This window comes from Schistocerca cancellata, chromosome 4, assembly GCF_023864275.1.
Source record: "Schistocerca cancellata isolate TAMUIC-IGC-003103 chromosome 4, iqSchCanc2.1, whole genome shotgun sequence".
Classification (NCBI taxonomy): Eukaryota; Metazoa; Arthropoda; class Insecta; order Orthoptera; family Acrididae; genus Schistocerca; species Schistocerca cancellata.
Window position 1 is genome coordinate 857610653 of NC_064629.1, and position 21827 is coordinate 857632479.

Here is a 21827-nt window from a genome sequence, read left to right on the forward strand (position 1 = left end):
TGGTTTCATGGCTGCTGAGATTTGTGACATCCAGTAGTACATCGCTTGATTAAATCCACCATCTATGCACTTAACCACCAAAAATACACACCAACATAGTGTCACCGTACTGTCATTCAAACATTATGTGCTACCATGTTTATAACATATTTTAAAGGAGAATTTGCCTAACTTGTCGCCAAACCATGCCACTATCCGTATGCTTAGATCAAATGTAGTTTGATGCGCTCGTGTACATTTACATTTTGCAAGCAGCAACATGATCTACAGTGGGAGGTCACAGGCAGCAGTCATGAATTTCTGAATAGCTACAATGAAAAATCTCCACAAGAATATATTTCAACAGAATTCTCAAACAACAGCAATATTCCTGTGTAAGCAAAACACTGATGCATGAATTGCTTCCCTCTGACTGCCCATCTGTTCATTCCCAACAGAACAATGAACTTCATTTATATGGGAGACTTTGACGTAACTGAAAGATAATGAATCCTGAAAGAGAACACAGAGTTACCTAACTGTGACATATTACCTGTTCTTATTCATAACTGCTCTTGTATGTTTATGCAACTATTCAGAGCACATTGTTACTAAACATTAAAATTGGCTGTTAAGTTCCACAGTCCTACGAAAATATGCAGAATTTTAGCAATTAAAAACAAAAACTTCCACTTTATCATTTGAATATTTTAGTTCATTCATATCAATACACAGAAATATTAAGCTCAGCTTTTAAAATTTGTGTACTCTGGCAAATTTGAAGGAAAAACAGTAATTTTCTGTTTTAGTGAAGTTAGAAAAAGTACAACATATCTATCACAAATTTTAAAAAGCATACATAATGTAAAATATGAGATACTTTATTTTGACAAAAAGTGTGAGATTCTTAACTGTCTAAAATTCCCATACATGCAATCTAAATTGAAGGCATCAATAACTTTTAGATTTATGCATTGAGAAACTTACCAACACTATCAAATGCATACCCTCGTCTTTTTTCCAAATACAAATAACGAGCACAATTACGCATGAGTGGAGCTTCCATCATCTCAACTAATGCGTGATTGTTCATCCATCCACCTGTTTTGCAAATGTTTCTCAGTTCTTCCCATATGTTCTCACATTTCAAATGTGATCGTAGCTCCTCAATTTCAGAAGGTGTGAAAATAGTTGAGGGCCCACTACCTATGTTTGAAAAATTGTAGCCATTATTACTCTAAAGCACAGAAGCAATTAATGTATTACAAAGTAAACACAGCTATTTAATTTAAACTCTCCACCATATGGGTAATTAAGTGAAAAAAGGGGGGGATTCCCTGATCTCACTGAGCATCACAGAAACACTGTAGTACATAAACTCATATTGTTGTGTCTAACTGCATGAAAGACGAAGGTAAGAAATCTTGCCAAATGAGAGTCAGATGCTGTCCCCCATTTCTTACTCGCAAAAAAATAACAACTTACCAAATTTTTTTTTTTGTGAATCAATACAGTTTAAAGCAAAGGTGTTACAAACACAATGAGCATGTTTAAGTGGTATAGAACTGTGTTCAAGATGGGTCCCAACACAGCTAACAGAGCAGCATGAGAAAAATAGGATCAATAGTTCCCGCCAAGTTTCTTGAGCAACTTGATTTGGAAGATGTGTATTTACTGTGTTCTACTAAGACTAGAGATGAAACAAGGGTGGCTCATTACATGTCTGAGACAAAAAGACAGCTATTACTGTGGCTACACACCAATACGCATCTGTCAAAAAATTCAAAACCTCAATTTCTGGCAAAAAATTATGGCCTTAGTGTTTTAGAACCAAAAAGGCATCATTTTGGATGAATTTCTGACTCAGAGGGAGACCATCAGTTCACAATGATATTGTGAGACCCTACAAAAACTTAAAAGGAGCATTCAAAACAAAAGGAGGGGAATGCTGATGAGAGGAGTCTGCCTGTTCCACAACAAAGCCCGTCCTCACACAGCCTTAGCCACCAAGGTGCTCTTGGACACATTTGGTTGGGATGTTTCGAACCAGCCCCCATATTCCTCTGACTTGTTGAAGACACACACATTTGGAATTATATTTTCAACCCACGAGCAGGTGCAGAAAGAGGTTATGGAGTGGTGGAAGGAGCTGGTGGGAGAGTTCTTTGATGAGGGCATAAAGAAGCTTATGCCACGCCCCACCACATGCACTGGACGGGACGGCAATTATGGGGAAAAGTTGTCAGCAAGTGTGTCAAGAATATCCTGCCTTTTTTTTAAGGTACACTTCATATAAAAATCTAGTTAACTTACTTTCCAATCCCAAAGAAAGCATGTGTTGACAGATGTGAAAATTACCGAACAATCAGTTTAATAAACCACAGCTGCAAAATACTAACACGAATTCTTTACAGACAAATGGAAAAACTAGTAGAAGCCAACCTCGGGGAAGATCAGTTTGGATTCCGTAGAAATACTGGAACACGTGAGGCAATACTGACCTTACGACTTATCTTAGAAGAAAGATTAAGGAAAGGCAAACCTATGTTTCTAGCATTTGTAGACTTAGAGAAAGCTTTTGACAATGTTGACTGGAATACTCTCTTTCAAATTCTAAAGGTGGCAGGGGTAAAATACAGGGAGCAAAAGGCTATTTACAATTTGTACAGAAACCAGATGGCAGTTATAAGAGTCGAGGGACATGAAAGGGAAGCAGTGGTTGGGAAGGGAGTAAGACAGGGTTGTAGCCTCTCCCCGATGTTATTCAATCTGTATATTGAGCAAGCAGTAAAGGAAACAAAAGAAAAATTCGGAGTAGGTATTAAAATCCATGGAGAAGAAATAAAAACTTTGAGGTTCGCTGATGACATTGTAATTCTGTCAGAGACAGCAAAGGACTTGGAAGAGCAGTTGAACGGAATGGATGGTGTCTTGAAGGGAGGGTATAAGATGAACATCAACAAAAGCAAAACGAGGATAATGGAATGTAGTCGAATTAAGTCGGGTGATGTTGAGGGCATTAGATTAGGAAATGAGACACTTAAAGTAGTAAAGGAGTTTTGCTATTTGGGGAGCAAAATAACTGATGATGGTCGAAGTAGAGAGGATATAAAATGTAGACTGGCAATGGCAAGGAATGCGTTTCTGAAGAAGAGAAATTTGTTAACATCGAGTATAGATTTAAGTGTCAGGAAGTCGTTTCTGAAAGTATTTGTATGGAGTGTAGCCATGTATGGAAGTGAAACATGGACGGTAAATAGTTTGGACAAGAAGAGAATAGAAGCTTTCGAAATGTGGTGCTACAGAAGAATGCTGAAGATTAGATGGGTAGATCACATAACTAATGAGGAAGTATTGAATAGGATTGGGGAGAAGAGAAGTTTGTGGCACAACTTGACCAGAAGAAGGGATCAGTTGGTAGGACATGTTCTGAGGCATCAAGGGATCACCAATTTAGTATTGGAGGGCAGCGTGGAGGGTAAAAATCGTAGAGGGAGACCAAGAGATGAATACACTAAGCAGATTCAGAAGGATGTAGGTTGCAGTAGGTACTGGGAGATGAAGAAGCTTGCACAGGATAGAGTAGCATGGAGAGCTGCATCAAACCAGTCTCAGGACTGAAGACCACAACAACAACAACTTACTTTCTGAACATATCTTGTCCATAAGATAATTCTTAGGCTATAGTAGCCACACATCACGAAATTATCAAACAGGAAGTAGTTTACAACACATACTTACACTAATCGAGCTACTACAATGGAAGTGTTCAGAGATAAAATTTTATGCAAAACTCACATTGTACAATTAACAGTGCATTCAGCAATTTGTTTTACTACAGAAAATACTCTATACTACACTGACATTTATTTAACAAATTCTAAGTTTTTTGCATGCAAATGACAAGTGACAAAACATGTTATGTGAAACATTATGAAAACTGTAACCGGAACTAGATGAAATTATTCATACAGGTCATTATGATTATGGGCTCATACCAGGAGCTTATTTCCTTTATTTTTTTTAAGTCATGTTTGTCAGAGCTATTTGCAGTAAGGGGGAAATGCATCTCTTACACCAGGACACACTTTACACAGTCTCTCCTACACAGCATCAAATCAACATCTTCACATCGCTCATGCATATACCAAATATTAATTTATGCAAAAATTATTGATTTAAAAGCAATATTTTGATAGTTGCAACAAAGAACTGAAAGAAACACAATGAATACTGTAGTGAGGCTTACATTAACTGGATCCTTTTCCTACAATCATGGTACACAGTCAAATGCTGCAGCAGTGCACTGGCTGCTCTTTAGTTTAGAATGTAATGACTGTAACATGCCATTAGTCTTATTATAGATAACTGTAATTAAATACAGTGAAAATACCTTTTTCTTCAGACTTAAGCTTTTCCAAGAACCATAGACGAAATGTTGGAATTGGAGAAAGTGTTGAAAATTTTGTCACCTGTGGAAATTCTGCTTGGACTTCTTGTACAACTCTCTTGATCAAATAATTTCCTAATTCAATACCCTAGAGAAGAAAAAATAGCACAAGAAAATTATTTATTGAAAGAAACCTCTCTCAGTATTTAGTAAGATTTCTTTCAAAAGACAACTTTAAGAATCTTCAATATTTTATGCACTGAACCACACAAGAAAAGCTGCTAATGAGGTTGTACTTATCATCTAGCTAGCAAAATTTTATTTAAGGCTGTTGTACATAATTGCTTGAATTACAAGATCACATTATTATGTTATTCATTAAAATATGTGACTTCAGGTGGTAGAAGCCACAAAGCATCTGCCTGCACCTGATGATGTTTGTGTACGAGGGGACCACAAGCCAACTGGAGTCCCAAACAGGGAAAGTTGAGAGAGGTGCCCCGCCAGTCAATATGGCTGCATGCTTCTTCCAGATAGTCAACGTAAATGCTGCACCACTGAAATCAACCTAAGGCTTGTTGTTGCTCTGTATGTCACAGATAACACTACACTGGAAAGAATTTGATAAATTGATAACTCAATAGGTTAATGAATTTTGCAAATTATGGCAAACTAATTAGCACTAAAGATTATAATGGAATGCTCTTCAAGAGGAACATTCTCAGCTAGTGTATGTTTCTTCAAGCATGGGAAAAAGAGGATGTTTCCCTTCAACAATGATTGCTAACCTAGTGATTGGCAATCCAAGCTGGCCAATCAGATGTATAGATGGGCACCTATAGCAAATTTTGCAGAATTATAGAGGATGGATTCTCCTATTGTGTATCGCTTTGCTACTGTGCCTGATGCAAGATGCTACAACTACAGTTCATAAGTTACTCAGTACTTTTTAACACCTGTTCTAGTTAAACCAGTTGACATGCCCAGTCTGGTTATAATCTCATTGAATTTTTGCGAATCTGAGTGCACCATGCAACAAGTTCTTGATGCTAACACACCACACTCATCACCTGGTAATGCAGTAATGCACTACAGTAAAAGTCTGGCAGTCACCAGTTGTTCACGATAGATGGACAGACAGAGTAGGGAAAATTTTATTGGAAATTGAAATTTTACTTTCTCAATTGTTTGTTTTTGATGCAGTGGTTCTGTGTTCCATTGTAGAGTTGTGAATGGGCTTGGGCTAGTACAATACTCAATGCCACTAGATATCGCAGCCTACCCAGGCTCAGTTCACATAAATAGTATTCTCTCAATGAATTCTGCTGATGGGCTGATGAACTACGAAAGAGTCACTGAATACGGCATGCTTGTGAAGTACCCTCTGCCAGTCGATCAGAGGACTGTGAATGATCACGTGGGGGATGCAGGGCGGACTGGTGAGGTTGCACTGAGAATTCTGGGATGCTCTCTCAGTAACCAACTCTCGACTCAACCAGATGTGTCCTCCTGCTCCTCTGTGGGTGCTATGCCCCTCAGTCTGGTAGTAGGTAGCCTCCCATGTGCCGCAGTCTCGAATCTGTACCACATAGAGTTAGTCATCTAGAAATAAACTCCAATTAATTTGTTTGGAAAGTCTCTCATTCCAATTTATGAATTTTCTCCCTCTCCCAGACACACACATCACACCTTGTAATCAGGCCTTTGGTAAATCCTGTACATAACATTCTATTTGTATCAAAAGAATAACTAAACTCTTAAATGTGGCCCTGATATTTTGAGTAACGTAATGGGCAATTATTGTAGGGTGTGGCAGAAAAAATTAATTGTTTCAAAATACGATTTGTAAAACGTAGTTGCAATCTAGCCATGGCCCAAAACAGAATATTCCATGGAAATATAATAATTGCAATACACTCTATTAATTGTAATATACTCTATCGAGTGCACCACATTCCTTTACTTTTATTAACAGCAGATGCCACAGCCAAATGAGAAATTATTTCATAGCTGATACCAGTAATGAACATAAATTAGCTATTCAACATGAGACTCAGTAAAACATATCACAACATAAATGGCATCCAGGATAGGGCCTTACCAAATCACACACTATATAAGTGGTGTCCAACATGTGGCCTTATTTAAATGCAACAGTATAACCTCTGCCTGGAAATGGCAGTATCTGCAACAGCTACACAGTGTGTCTGTGCATTACAAATAGCCTTTACTATGACCACTGATGCATGATACACCACAATCAGACAGGCAATGTCTTTAAGATACTGAGATACAACAACAATGACAGTTAACATGCCTAATTTCATCTCAGAAAGCTTGTAATATAAACTTATAAATTAAGGCAACTTTAATTCAAATGTAAGTATTATGTTAGCTACCACACTAAAAGCACTTGGTGGGAAAGTAAACACTGAACCCCGATACACAAAAAGAGTGTGTGTGTGTGTGTGTGTGTGTGTGTGTGTGTGTGTGTGTGTTTTAGCACTTCACATGCCACAGAAACTTTCTGTGCTGAACCCCGATACACAAAAAGAGTGTGTGTGTGTGTGTGTGTGTGTGTGTGTGTGTGTGTGTGTCACAGAAACTTTCTGTGCTGTTTCTGTATCTTTTCATCACACACTGATCAGCTGCACATCAGAGGCTACCTATCCTGATTCTAGTTTGTTGTTCCCATCAGGTAATTCACCTATAGTAGCAATTATGTCTAAAGCAACTATTTTTGGTTTGGCTTTTTTCATTTACTACTACACACACTTTTATGCATCAGCTGTATGTCACAGCCAGCTGTGTTGTCACTGGCTAATCAGAACTAACAGTTTAGTTGCAAGTCCATGAGTATGCAGACCACAACATAACCTAAAATCAAGTGGCCTTACTTCAAAATCCTAGCAGTATTCCTAAGTGAGCAGTCAAAAAGTTTTAACAAGTACAATTACGACATACCTGTAATCCTTTTTGAGTTGATGTTATAGAGTAAAATATAGCTGCTTTTATAGATGAAGGATCTTCACATTCTGTATGCCCAATTCCAGTTGCTGAAGCTGAGGCGTCAACTAATTCAATAAGTTTATTATTAGCCAACTGAACTGCAGTTTCACTATTACTTATTGCTACTTTGTAGTATTATTAAATAACTGACTCTAAACATAAGTCATGGTGGAGAAAAAGGACAGATTGAAAATGGATGAAAAATGTAAAGATTTTATTGCTTCAATTCATTTTATCATAACTGATACAAATCTGAACAGTTTAATATATACAAACAATAGGAACTAACAATTTATTTACACACACACACACACACACACACACACACACACACACACACACACACACACACACACACCACAGCATCCACAGCTTCATAAAACATACTCTTGTTGATGTTTTACAGTGTAACACACAGTTCTGATCCACTGAAAAAGATAGGGGGCAGGGTGGGCAGAGTGGGGATCTTAGGTGCTTCAGATGTGCATTATTTGTCAGCTGTCAGTAAGTTCTGAAAACATTACTGAAATGAATTTCATTGAAGATCATGTTTGGCACAGGAAAGTATTGATAATCGCTGGTACTGATGAGAGTAACAGAATGACTGAGAATACTAAATAGATAAATTATACTGTACAATACGAAGACAAAAACCATATGAACTTCAGAAGCTTTCATGTTGTAATTAATTTTTTATTTATTTTAAAAAGTACCAGAACAATTGTGAAATACTCACTTGACATGCGTGCAGCAGCAGACACAATACCACGCATACTACTTGCTATGTTGTCACTCAGTGCTGTGTGCAGGACAACTATTGGCTCAAATGGCATGCTTGTGTGGGTGTACACGAAACACCTCCTATAGGGGCCAACTCTTCTTTTCAGATCAGTCCAGCTCCTAACTGGATGTACTGCTTCATATTCAGAGATCTTAAAACAAAACAGCATAAGTAAAATTGGTGACAGCATTTCTGTTGAGAGAAAGTGAAATACATACAAAATATCATATTTTGTGCAATTCTACAATTAGTATCTACAGAAGTATCCCACTTCCAAAGCTACATTAGTTTCATAGAAAATAACCCCCCCCCCCCCCCCCACACACACACACACAAAACATACACAAAGCATATTTCAGTGACCAATTTTAACCAACTTCTGCGAGAAATGAAGATTAATAGTGACAAACCACACAATTTGGAGACTAATACTTCTCTTCAGGCTCACTGAATCTAATTTTGGAAGAAATATCTACTTACTGTTCAGTTCAACTTACGTTGCGCACTTCATGTAATAAATCAAGGAAAGGAAAAGAAAAGAAAATGTTTTACACATATTAAAGAATATGGAAAGAGGAAAATAATGTAGATCTCTAACATAAATAACAAATGAGAAATGTACTTCACAAACCTGTAGCAAGTAGTGAAACACTATCACTTGTTGTGATTAGTATGACTTTAATTTTGCGGACCTTTCACTCAGAGAATCTAAACAGTGTGTTAGAGTAGTTGTGTAGTGCAGCAGTCATTACCTGACAAAATTTTTCTAATTAACCATGAGGGAAAGCAAATTGAAGACAGTGAGTCAATGAAATAAATCACCTCACTGAAGAGACAGGAATTAATCATTACAAGGATGATGATCGTCAAAGTTCACCAACAAGCTAAACACATATTTGGGTTTGGTGGAAATAACAGAAAGGCACTAGCAATCCACATAAAACATTAACTGAGAACATTTAGTGTATGCACTCAGCCCTTGTGAGGCCAATTGAGGAGCTACTTGATAGAAAACTAGCAGTACCAGTCACGAAAACTGGCAACGGCTGGTAGAGTGACGTGCTGACCCCAGGCCTCTCTCTATCTGTATCTTTACCCGGTGACGCCTAAGGGCTGAGGATGACATGGTGGCCAGTTGGTACCATTGAGCCTTTATGGCCCGTTCAGATGGTGTTTGTTTTTGTTTTTAAATTTTAATAAAGTGGTTCAATATTCTGTGTGAGTTGTAGTACCTGTTCAACCACCTCCAGACATAAATCTAGTCTTGCTATGACAAACTACAATGGCAACAATGATGGTTGCTTTTGTACTCCATTGCATTATACCATTCACCACATATCTCACATGGTGACAATACAGTTCCCATACTTGTCACGAGTACTTAGTATATTGTTAGAAATGGCAGCAGTAATATTTGTATATTTTTGTGTATCCTATAGAGAGTTTAACCTCTGTTCACTAAATGAAGTTGTTCAGTTTCAGGCGCAGCAGACAGAACAACTGCTGCCCAGTGTACAACAGATTACAGCCTTACTGTTGCAACAAGCAACTCCACAACCAGCTGCTACTCCCAGGTTTCATCGGTTTAACACTAACCAAAGCGGACTAGTCAGAATACTGCAACTAAATCTATGCACACTTCACAGCATACAGCATTAAGTGTTTGGTGCACATTGCAATTATTTTTTTTTTTTAACAGATGGAACTGATGTGTACAGACTGTGTACAAAATTGTTCCCTGGCTCTAGTCCAGATGATGCTGATTATGAGGAACTCATTTGCAAAATCTGCAAGCACTACAAGGCACTGATTCATGTTTCTTGACCAAGATTAAAATTTTTTAGTCTTAAGAACCACCCAGAACAATATTTGAAACAGTGGATTGCTGAACTCAAACGGCTAAAAGGACATTGCAGGTTTGAGTGTCATGGTGTCATGGTGTCATGTTACATGATGGAATCACACAAAACGTTTCAAGCACAAGCATACGCACTTCTATCCTAATATTACCAGATCTAGATCTGAAAACAGTTTTGTCAGTTGTAGAGTCTCAAAGTATTGTGGATACAACTGAAGTTGATTTTGAGGCTCCACTTATTTCTCTTGTTCATAGTGCAAGTCTAAGGTTAATGTTAAAGTGAATAGAAGCAGGGCTCAGATTAATAGTAAATATAAATGAAAAACATTTCAGTCATGTGGTACATAAGGTATACTTCACAATAAGGTGAGGAAGTATTCCCAAATCATGATAGAACAGCTTGTTCTTGTTATGATGCAAAGTGTTTCAAGTGTGGTAAACTAAGCCATATCCACACATATTAAAGCTTTGTACCACACTGAGACAGGAACTCGGGACCTTTGCCTTCTGCAGGCAAGTGCTCTACCGACAGCTACCCAAGCATGACTCACGACCCATCCTAACAGCTTTATTTCCATCAGTACCTTGTGTCCCACCTTCAAAACTTGCCCACAAAAGGCAAAGGTCCTGAATTTGAATCTTGGTCCAGTGCACAGTTTCAAACTGCCAGGATGTTTCGTATCAGTACACACTCCATTGTAAAGTGAATATTTCATTCAAGGTCATATCCAGACTGACTGTTTACAAATTAGCCAGGGCACCACACAATTACAGCATGGCTGAAGTGAATGTTGTGTCAACATTTCCATTTCAGCCCGCACCAATGAAGTCTTGCTTTTCCACTTCTACTGTAGACCACAGACACAGGAACGACTTTTTCGTCCAATTAAATTTGGCTCAAAAGACAAATTTCTGTTAGACTCAGGAGCATCTGTTTCCCTCAGCAATAAAGACAACTATGAAATGATTGGTAGTCCACAGCTACAGAAGCCTACTTCTGTTTTGTCTGCATGCAATGGGCACCAAATACTAGTACTTGGCATGTGCAGTTTGCCAGAAGCTTTTTGTGATGTTACAAAGTGTGTTTCATTTCATGTATCATGTTTCAGAAACAATGCTTACATTTCTAGTTTAGATGTGTTTGATTTGTTCAACCTATACATACAATACAATATGTTAGAAATTAGTGTTCCAGTGCCTCATACTAATGTTACTGGGTTGTATAATAAGTACAATTAACTTTTTGAATCAGGTTTAGGAAGGGTAAAGATTTTGAGGCACACATCACTGTTACAGACAATGCGCAACCACAATTTTATCATGCTACAGCTGTCCCCCATGCCATAGGTGAGCAGTTTGCTGTGGAACTGCAACAATGGAAAAATGATGGGGTGATACAACCCATTTCTGCACGTCATCCCCCTTGGTCATATTTCAATAGCCATCAGGAGGTTTACATCTGAGTGTTGATTTCAAAGCCACTGTGTCATGTATTACTTTCCTCTTCCACAACTGGAGCAATTAATGTACAGATTGAGATAGGGCAGATTCTTTTCCACAACTTATTTATGTGAGGCATACTTACAGTTACTGCTGGAAAAGCAGTCTAAGCAATCTTTTGTGATCAACACTCATCTGGGTTTGTTCCAGTTTCAAAGACTACTGGTTGGAAGTGCTTCAGCTCATACTATTTTTCAATGTTTCCTGGAGCAATTAATAGCCATAGTCCCTTCATGTATAAACTATCAGGACGATGATGATGTCACGATTCACACACCTCCCGAACATCTGGCAAATTTATAATGCTTGTTTAAAGTGCTTGCTGCAGCTGGCTTAATGTGCAACAAGGAAAAGTGCTCCCTCTTCCACAAAGAACCTGAATATTTAAGACATGTTCTAAATACACAGGGTATTCATTGTGCTCTTTCACACTTGTCTGTGATTAAAGATCCGTCGGCACCCTGTAACATCAAGGAGCTATATGCCATCATGAACAAATTAATCTATTACATTAAGTTTATTGCAAATGCTATGCAAATTACTGCTCCGTTAAACTGGATGTGCTAGAAAGGTGTCCCCTTTGTGTGGTCCCAAGAATGTCTGGACATATTTCAGGAATTAAAGAACACATTGTTGTGTCATCATAGTCTGACTCATTTGGATAAAGCTAAGCCTTCGTCTTAACTGTAGATGCACTTTCTTACGGGTTTGGAGCTGTGCTCTTCCACAGAATTGGTTCTTCTGATAGGCCCACTGCTCCTGCCTCAAAAACTATCAACAAAGTGCACTGTGCAATTATAGTCAACTAGAAAAGGACACACACACCAGTATCTAGGATGTTGGCAAGTTCCACCAGTATTTGTATGGTCAGAAGTTCTATTTGATTACAGATCATTGATCTTTAATGGCTTTGTTCAATCCTTCCAAGCCTGTCTCACTGCAAGCAGTGCAAAAACTGGGCTCTCTTATTGTCTTATTATCAATACGAGTTCTACAGGCCCGCCACCCAACATTCAAACACTTATTTGTTGTCTCGATTACTGGTTGGTACCGATACAGCATCTGATTCATCTGAGGAATTGTGTTATCAAACTGAAACCCAAGATTCTGAAATTCCTAAAAATTTTCCTCTAGACTTTCACCATACTGTTGGAGCAACTGCATCCAACCCAGTTTTGTTGAGTATTTTTGCAATGTGTTTGCATTGGTGGCCACTTAGTTTGAAAGAAATTCCCCACACAGTGGTGTGTCAGTACTTTTTGCATCATCATGTGCTATACATGCGGTCAGGTGTTCTGCTGTTGCATAAGAGAATGATGATTTACGGGTCATGATTCCTCACTGCCTCCAGCATGAAGCTTTGTCTTTGTTTCACTAAAGTCACTGGAATGTAGTTTGCACAAAGGAACTCACACAAAATCATTGTACTTGGCAAGGCATGGACACCCAAACTCAGCAAATGATCTCTCAATGTAATGTTTGTGCAGAGCATCCATCTGCTCCACCGCAACACTTTTTTCAGTGGGTACATCTGCCCACACCATGTCAATGCATATTCATTGATTCCATAAGTTCATTCTGGAACATGCAATGGTTGTTGGTAGTAGACTGGAGTGTATACGTGAACAAGGAAAAACTACAAATATACTTTCTCCTGAGAGAAAATACTCTTTTTTCATGTTAAGTGACAGTATACTTTCCCTCAGAACTGTAAAACTTACCAATCCTTTGAATGGTAAAGGTTCTATACACCAGTATAGAACTTTGCAGCACTTTAAAAAATGAAACCCAACAAGAAAAACAACATATTTTGGGAAGCTCTTTCACGTGCAGCAACATGAACACTGCATCTTTTTTCATTGCAGATGACCTCAGAGATTACTCCAAGATAATTAGAACTTCGTAAGACGTACTAAAATACATTATTTGACTTAAAGTGCACACTCATATGTCAAGATTCACATTGAAGTAGTCCCCTACATGGTATTAAGCTTTTCAATGTTGTTTTCAAGATGCCAGTTTTTTGGAGTCCCAGTACTGTATTATCTCATGTTTGGTTCTTTATTACAGCATAATGTCATATATACCAAAAGATGAAATCATGCACTTGAAATTCAGTGAACACTGAAAGTAGCCAATAGTGTGAAATACAGTACGACACTTTGTTTCAAGTACTGGCTGCTACTGTGAGAAAGATTAATAAAAGTCAATTGTTTTCACAAAACTGACAAAAATAACTTCATTGTTCTGAGAGGTGATTAACTCTCAACTGCCAATAGCGTGAAAATAAAATAAGATCAGAAAACTGAAACTAATAATATATTTTAGTTCTCTGTAATTATTATGGAAATCCACTCTGCTTTCATTTGATGTGAGAGCTGTAAACAAAGAGAAAACTGCAAAATCATGAAACATAAACACGGGTCACATGGAGACTGCCCCCCATTACAACATAGACCGCTATGCGCATGTGCGAATCTGGCAGCTTGGGCACACCAGAAAAATTAGCAACAGACTGCTTACTACTACTGCTCATACAGCCAATAGCCACACTTCAAGTAGCATGAAGTGAGCGAAGGTGTTGTTCAGCTCTGTGCATTCACACACGCCCGCTGGCAAGTGCTCACACGAACCTAATTTGAACAGTTGTGAAGTCACACTAATCAAAAGCAGTTTGTTGTTATGAGGATAGTCTTCATCCTAAAGCCTTTGACAAATTTTGCTTTTGGCAGATGTTTATGTGTGTACTGTGTTTCTTTGTTGTAAATGGTGCATTGTCTTTGCAACTTAAGTTTTATTTTGGCGTTTTTCTCTCATTTATGTTTCAATGCTGCAGTATTATTCTGCAGTAGCAGACTAAATATAAAATCATTTGTTAGAGTATCAGTTCTTACTAGTGCCAGTCAAAATTACAAAAATTTAACTGAAAACCAAAAGAATGAAAAATTCCCACAATTTTAAAAAATTCCCACCCGTTCCCAGTTTTCTCCCACATGAAAAAATTCCAAGTTTTTCCCGGATTGCTCAGCTCTCCTGGGGCATATACAATCTGTAGATACATACAATAAATTTCCTTTTGTAGTCCCCATGACACCCACCAATACAGAATCAGCTTTGTCTTGTATTTTTTGTCTCAAAGGTCTCCATGAGGTCCTGGTCTTGGACAACATACCACAATTCACATAATTGCTGTACCCTGTTGCACCTTCTGCAGCCGCCGTGGAAACAGTTTTTTCCAAGGGGTCAGTCACAGTTTCAGCCACAGGATAGAGTTTTCATTAAATTTTTCAGAAGGAAGCAGTGTTGGGAGCATGGGATCATCACACAAGATTTGGGTCATTCATTTTATGTTGTTCAAGGTTTCCTTGTAGTCCTTCAGGATCACCATAACCAGTCGCAGCACTCTAATATCAGCGATCCGGCTGCAGAATTTTCGCCCACAGACCCAGCATGCTGCTGGGGGGAGCAACAGTAGTCATCTCTGTGTTGTCTAGAGCAGTGCTGGTGGAGATTGACATCGCACCACCATTGCCACCGCCACCATCATTGACATTGCCAACATCAGCACTGGTGCCATGCTGCCAGACAACAGTCAAGACACCCCTAGTGTTTCACCTGTTGTCTGCTCACCACAGCATCTATGCCCCTGGATGTGGGGGTGCACTGTGTGGCTGATTTTTCTGCTCGTGTTCCTGGGCACTCGCAAGGTAGATACCAAGGTGTGGACAGGGAAGAGCCAATTGCTGTTGCTACAGATCCTCCCTCCTCATCTACGTCCTCATTCAGGCCACTCACCAGTCATCATTACATGACCCAACACTACACGAGGATGGTATGGAGTTTTTTCTTTGGGGGGGGGGGGGGGGGAGGTTTGTCCAAAAAGTCAAAAAGTGAGGTCCCACACTACAGTTGGTACCTCAAAACGGCATCACAAGCTGATGATAGTCACTACCACCAGACACAGCAATGAACAAGAGATGTTAGCACGGACATGCTCAATAGTTCCCATGTTCCCCTGCTACTGGGAGCTTGCTTACATCAGAGCACAGCGCCACTCACCCCATTCTGTTATAACTGCCTACAATGGTGGCATGGTCTTAGCTCATATCTGGCTGTGTTATAACAGAACTAGTAGTCAGAACTGTGTATCAACGTTTATAGTCAATTGTACATCTAGAGGTGACTAGAATTCTCTATTGTATCAAGTGATAATAGTTATAGTGTTCAGGGACAGTCACAACTACATAGTGGACATGAATTGTTTCTAAGTTAAGTATTTTAAATTGTTAAAATTTTATTAAAGTGATATAATATTTTGTGTGCATTGTAGTAGCCCTCAACCTCATCAAGAAGTAAATCTAGGCTTGCTACACAACACTAAAAATGTTAGACTGCCACACACACTGCCAAATAATGGATAGTCAAAAGCAAATAAAATGAATCAAAATGAGCAAGACACAATGTCCTGCAGGAGCTCCTATTACATTTTACAATCAATATGCAACCACAATTATAGAAACAAACTTGGTTACAGTATTATGAAAAGCAAAGAGGAAGTAGATGAAGGTGAGGTGGGAAACATGATACGGTGAGCAGAATTTGACAAAGCATCGAAGACCTACATTGAAAGAAGACCCCTGGAGCATATGACATTTCCACAGCATTAATGAGATACGTAGGACACTATAACATTACAAAACTACATCAACCTACATGTGACATGTACGAGACAACTGAAATAACATAATATTTCAAGAAAAATGTAATAATTCAAATTCAAAAGAAAGGAGGTGCTAATAATTGCCAAATCATCAGTTATGTAAGTTATGGTGGCAAAGTACTTACACACTTTATTTGCAGAAGAATGGAATGACTGTCAGAATGACTGACAGAACCCAACCTCAAAGAAGATCAGTTCGGTTTCCAGAGAAAAGTAGAAACTTGAGGTAATAGTGACCATATGACTAATATTAGATGACAGATTGGGGAAAAAAAGTTTATAGTGTTTGTAGATTCGGAGAAACTTTTTGACAATATCAACTGTAATATACTCTTTGAAATCCTAAAGGTAGCAGGTTATCTACAACTTGCTGGAATATATTCTTTGAAATCCTAAAGGTAACATGGAGCAAAAGGTTATCTACAACTTCCTGAGAAAAGAAACAGCAATTATAAGAGCTGAAACACATGAAAGGAATCAGTAGTTCAGAAGGGAGTGAGGCATGGTTGTAGTCTATATCCAGGGAAGCATACACAGATAGTCCAAGCATTGGTTGGTTGGTTGGTTGGTTGTTTGGGGAAGGAGACCAGACAGTGTGGTCATCGGTCTCATCGGATTAGGGAAGGAAGTCGGCCGTGCCCTTTCAGAGGAACCATCCCAGCATTTGCCTGGAATGATTTAGGGAAATCACGGAAAACCTAAATCAGGATGGCCGGACGCGGGATTGAACCGTCGTCCTCCCGAATGCGAGTCCAGTGTAGTCCAAGCATTAAGAAGATGCTTGCTATAAGCAGGAAATCCAGATTTGAGTCACAGGCTGGTACAAATTTTCATGTCACTATTCTATATTTACATCTACATAGATACTGCACAAGCCACCATATGGTGCGTGGTGGAGGGTACCCTGTACCAGTACTATTCATTTCCTTTACTGTTCCAATTGCAAATAGAGTGAGGCAAAAATGATTGTTTATATGCCTCCACATGAGACCTAATTTCTCGTATCCTATATTCATGGTCCTTACACACAACGTATGTTGGTGGCAGCAGAATAATTCGGCAGTCGGCTTCAAATGCTGGTTCTCTCTCAACAGTGTTTCTTGAAAAGAACATCACCTTTCCCCGAGGGATTCCCATTTGAGTTCCTGAAATGTTTCTGCAACACTTACATGTTGTCAAACCTACCAGTAACAAATCTAGCAGCCTGTCTCTGAATTGCTTCAATGTCTTCCTTCAATCCAACCTGGTACAGGTCCCAAACACTCGAGTAGTACTCAAGAATAGGTTACATCAGCAATCCTATACGCGGTCTCCCTTACAGGTGAAACACTCTTTCCTAAAATTCTCCCAGTAAACAAGGTCGACCATTTGCCTTCCCTACCACAGTCCTCACATGCTCGTTCCATCTCATATCGCTTTGCAGTGTTACGTCCAGATATTTAAACGAACTGCCTATGTCACACAGGACACTAGAAATACTGTACCCGAACATTACAGGTTTGGTCTTCCTACTCATCTGCATTAACTTATATCTTTCAACATTTAGTGCTAGCTGTCATTCATCACACCAATGGAAATTTTGTCTCAGTCATTTTGTATCTTCCTACAGTCACTCAACTTCAACACCTTATTGTATACCATGGCATCATCTACAAACAACCACAGATTGCTGCTCATCCTGCCCACCAAATCATTTATGTATATAGAGAACAGCAGCAGTCCTATCACACTTTCCTGGGGCATACCTGATGATACCCTTGTCTCTGGTGAACACTCACCATCAAGGACTGGGTTCTATTATTTAAGAAGTCTTCAAGCCACTCACATATCTGTGAACTTATTCCATATTCTTGTACCTTCATTAACAGGCTGCAATGGGACACCGTGTCGAATGCTTTCCAGAAATCTACAAATATGGAGTCTACCTGTTGCCCTTCATCCACAGTTCACAGTATATCATGTGAGAAAAGGGCAAGCTGGGTTTCGCACGTGCGATCCTTTCTAATACCGTGATGATTAATGGACATACGCTTCTCAGTCTCAAGAAAGTTTATTATATTTGAACTGACAATATATTCAGGTATTCTGCAGAAAACAGAAGTTAGGGATATTGGTCTGTAACTTTGTGGGTACGTTCTTTTACTCTTCTTATATACAGGAATCACACATACTTCTTTCCCAGTTACTTGGGACTCTGTGGTGGGTGATATATTCATGATAAATGCAAGGCAGGTAAGGGGCCAATGCCGTAGAGTACTCCTTGTAAAATCAAACTAGGATTCCATCTGGACCTGGTGCTTTATTTGCTTTCAAATCTTTTAGTTGGTTCTCTATTCCAGGGATGCTTATTATTATGTTGTTCATACGAGAGTCTATCCAATGGTCAAATGATGGCATGTTTGTATGGTTCTCATGTGTTAATGATTTTTTGAATGTGAATTTTAAAACTTCTGCTTTTGTTTTGCTATCTTCAACTGCCACACCAGATTGCCAGTGATTTTATGTAAGACCAGAATTTTTTCAGGTTCTCGGCCAGATCTTTTGCTAAGGCGTGACAGTGGTAGTTGCTGTATGCTTCATGCATGTATCTTTTCACAGATGTACGAATTTCTATTATACTTCGTTTGTCATCATTTGAACCAAGAGTGCAACAGCCTCTGCTTCCTGAACATCATCCAATTTTCATTATTAAACCGTGGTGGGACTTTTCCACCCTTTATCCACTTCCTAGGCACATAACTCTCCAGACCACAATTTACAATCTGCTTAAACTTTGCCCATCTCTACATCCATCTTACTGGAACTAAGTGATGCCAATTCACTGTCTAAGTGAGATGCTAATAACTGCTTATCTGTTCTATCTAGCAGAAACATTCTCCTTACCAAATAACCTAAATTGGAACAATGACATAGATAATGTTGTGGGTAGAACAAACCAAAGACTGTGATTCATTGGCAGAACACTTAGAAGGTGCAACAGGTCTACTAAAAGATACTGCTTACACCATGCTTGTCCGCCCTATCCTGGAGTATTGCTGTGCGGTGTGGGCTCTGCATCAGGTGGGATTGACGGACGACATCGAAAAAGTTCAAAGAAGGGCAGCTTGTTTTGTATTATTGTGAAATAGGAGAGATAGTGCCTCAGATATGATATGAGAACTGGAGTAGGAATCATTAAAACAAAGGCATTTTTTGTTATGACGGGACCTTCTCATAAAATTTCAGTCACCTGTTTTCCCTCTCATTGCAAAAACATTCTTTTGGCACCCACCTACAAAGGGAGAAATGATCATCATGGTAAAATAAGATAAATCCGGGCTCACACAGAAAAATTTCAGTACTTGTTTTTTCCTTACGCCATTCAAGAGTGCAACAGTAGAGAGACAGCTTGAAGGTGGTTCATTGAACCCTCTGCCAGGGACTTTCTTGTGAATAGCAGAGTAATCATATAGATGTATATAGATGAAGGTGTAGACTTTGTCAAAAAGATCTGGCTTATTTGTAGTTACAAGGTCTAAGATATTTCCATTGTGTGTGGGCTGCTGAGTTAGCTGCTCAAGACAGTTTTTGGAAAAGTGTTCAAAAGTATTTCACAGGACTGTCTGTCTGTACCCCCAGCAATGACTCCATAGACATCCCAGTCTATACTCGGTAGGTTAAAGTCGCCTCGAACTAGTATTGCATGATCTGGGAATTGGAAATTTGTGGTAAGGTCTTATGGGACCACACTGCTGAGGTCATCGGTCCCTAAGCCTACACACTACTTAATCTAACTTGAACTTACACTATGGACAACATACATACACCCATGCCCAAGGGAGGACTCAAACCTCAAATGTGGGGAGCCACACGGACCATGACAAGACGCCTCAGACTGCGCGGCTACCCCGCGCAGCATGATCTGGTTATTTACGCACTACTGACTAGACTTCCTTTGAATGACTCTAGAACTGTTACAGCAGAATCAGGTGACCAGTAAAAACATCCAACAATTATCTTCATTTTACTTACACCTGTTATACTTGACCATATGGCTTCACTGTCATGGCTCTTTGGTGTGACATCACGAGTGCTGGACTGCTGTTGAAACTGCTCATCAATATTTTATAAAGTTTTAATTTTCAGTTACTTATTTTAAAGCTTATTTGTGTAAATATTTGCTGTAAAAGTAACTTATTAGTGGATTTTCATTAATCTCAGTCTTTCTTCCTGTGTTATTGACACGAGTGGTCTGTTATTCACGAGTGTGCTTACGTCGTTCATCCAAGCCTCATGCCTTAGTAGTGCGTTTACATTTTGAACCGTGTAGTTTGCAGCTGTAGTGGTTATAAAGCTAAGTACTGACAAAGTTATTTGTGCACTGTTATACAGTTACTAAATTTAATAGTTTTCAGTGGTATTTCATACTGTTTGTGATGAAATAATTATTTAATAAACTTTTGGAATCATCCACCGCAGTGTTTTTTAGAGTTTTCTGTGTGTTGAAGTCATTTAGTAAACTCAGTGATTTAGTTTTCAGCTGACATTTCTTATTGTTTCTAGTGAAATATTTCAGTAAAATTTTTAATTCAGTGTTTTAACTTCATTGAGTGTTCCAGTGGCCACTTGAATTTCTAGTTTTAGCTAATAATTTGGTTTTAGCTCTGTTGGAGGTTTGTGAGTAGTGAGTTATGGTGTGGGATTTCTTCAAAGTATTTTCATTGGGGGGAATGCAGTGGGGAAGCCAGTGGGCATTCTAATGAAATCCTCTCCTGGGAATGCAGAATGTGTAGTAGAAATAAGTTGATAGAGGAGCAGAGGCATAAGATCTGTGTCCTTCAGGTGCAGTTACAATGCACAAAGAAGGAACTAGATAGGTTGAGGAGGGTGAGGGGTGTTGGGGAATGGGAACTGGCAGTTGGCAAGAAGGCAGCTAGGAGGAGGAGGTATTCAGACAGTTATACTTTGCGTATATGCAATAGATTTGGCCAACTGTCAGAGTTGAGTGGAGAGGAGCTTCTTGTAGCTGTACATGTAGGGAACATGCAGCAGTCCTCAGCAGTTAGGAGGCCTAGGTCAGTTGCAAAGTCTAACAGAAAGAAGAAGGTTCTGCTGCTAGGTAGTTCACACAGTAGAGGTGTGGGCCAGCAGTTGCAGGAAACATTGCAGAGCGAGTACCAGGTCACCAGCATTGTGAAGCCTAGTGCAGGGTTGGCTCAGGTGACTGACAGCTTAGGGAAGTTATATATGAATTTTACGAAGGAGGATCAGGTAGTGATAGTGGGTGGAGCAGGGAACAGTCTTGATAGGGATGGGGAATATGATGTAGGTGGTAACCTGGCAAAGATAGCTACTCAAACTGGTGGCACTAATGTGCATTTCGTGCAACTGTTTCAGCGTCATGATTGGCCTCATCTTAACGCGGCTGTTAGACACGTTAACATGGGGCTGGAGAGGGTGGTAATGGCAGAGGACATGGGTCACATTTCAGTGGTGCCAGTTGGGTCTATCAGTAAATCGGGTTTCACTAGGCATGGCCTGCACCTCATTAGGTACGTGAAGGGGAGGCTGTCAAAGCTTACAAAAGAGCTGCATCCTTTTTAGATTGAAG

At 39.2% G+C, this 21827-nt stretch overlaps 1 protein-coding gene across 3 annotated transcripts in view; it reads right to left on the minus strand.

The window, feature by feature from the left end:
- LOC126184983 (malonyl-CoA decarboxylase, mitochondrial-like) overlaps nt 1-21827 on the minus strand; it is a 92992-nt gene that overhangs the window by 38255 nt on the left and 32910 nt on the right. For all 3 annotated transcript variants that reach the window (XM_049927687.1, XM_049927686.1, XM_049927685.1), the window contains 4 exons: nt 8115-8310; nt 7334-7443; nt 4373-4517; nt 967-1185 (listed from right to left, as the gene is read on the minus strand). In XM_049927687.1, the coding sequence (XP_049783644.1) occupies nt 967-1185; nt 4373-4517; nt 7334-7443; nt 8115-8310 (670 nt within the window). The remainder of the gene's footprint in view (nt 1-966; nt 1186-4372; nt 4518-7333; nt 7444-8114; nt 8311-21827) is intronic.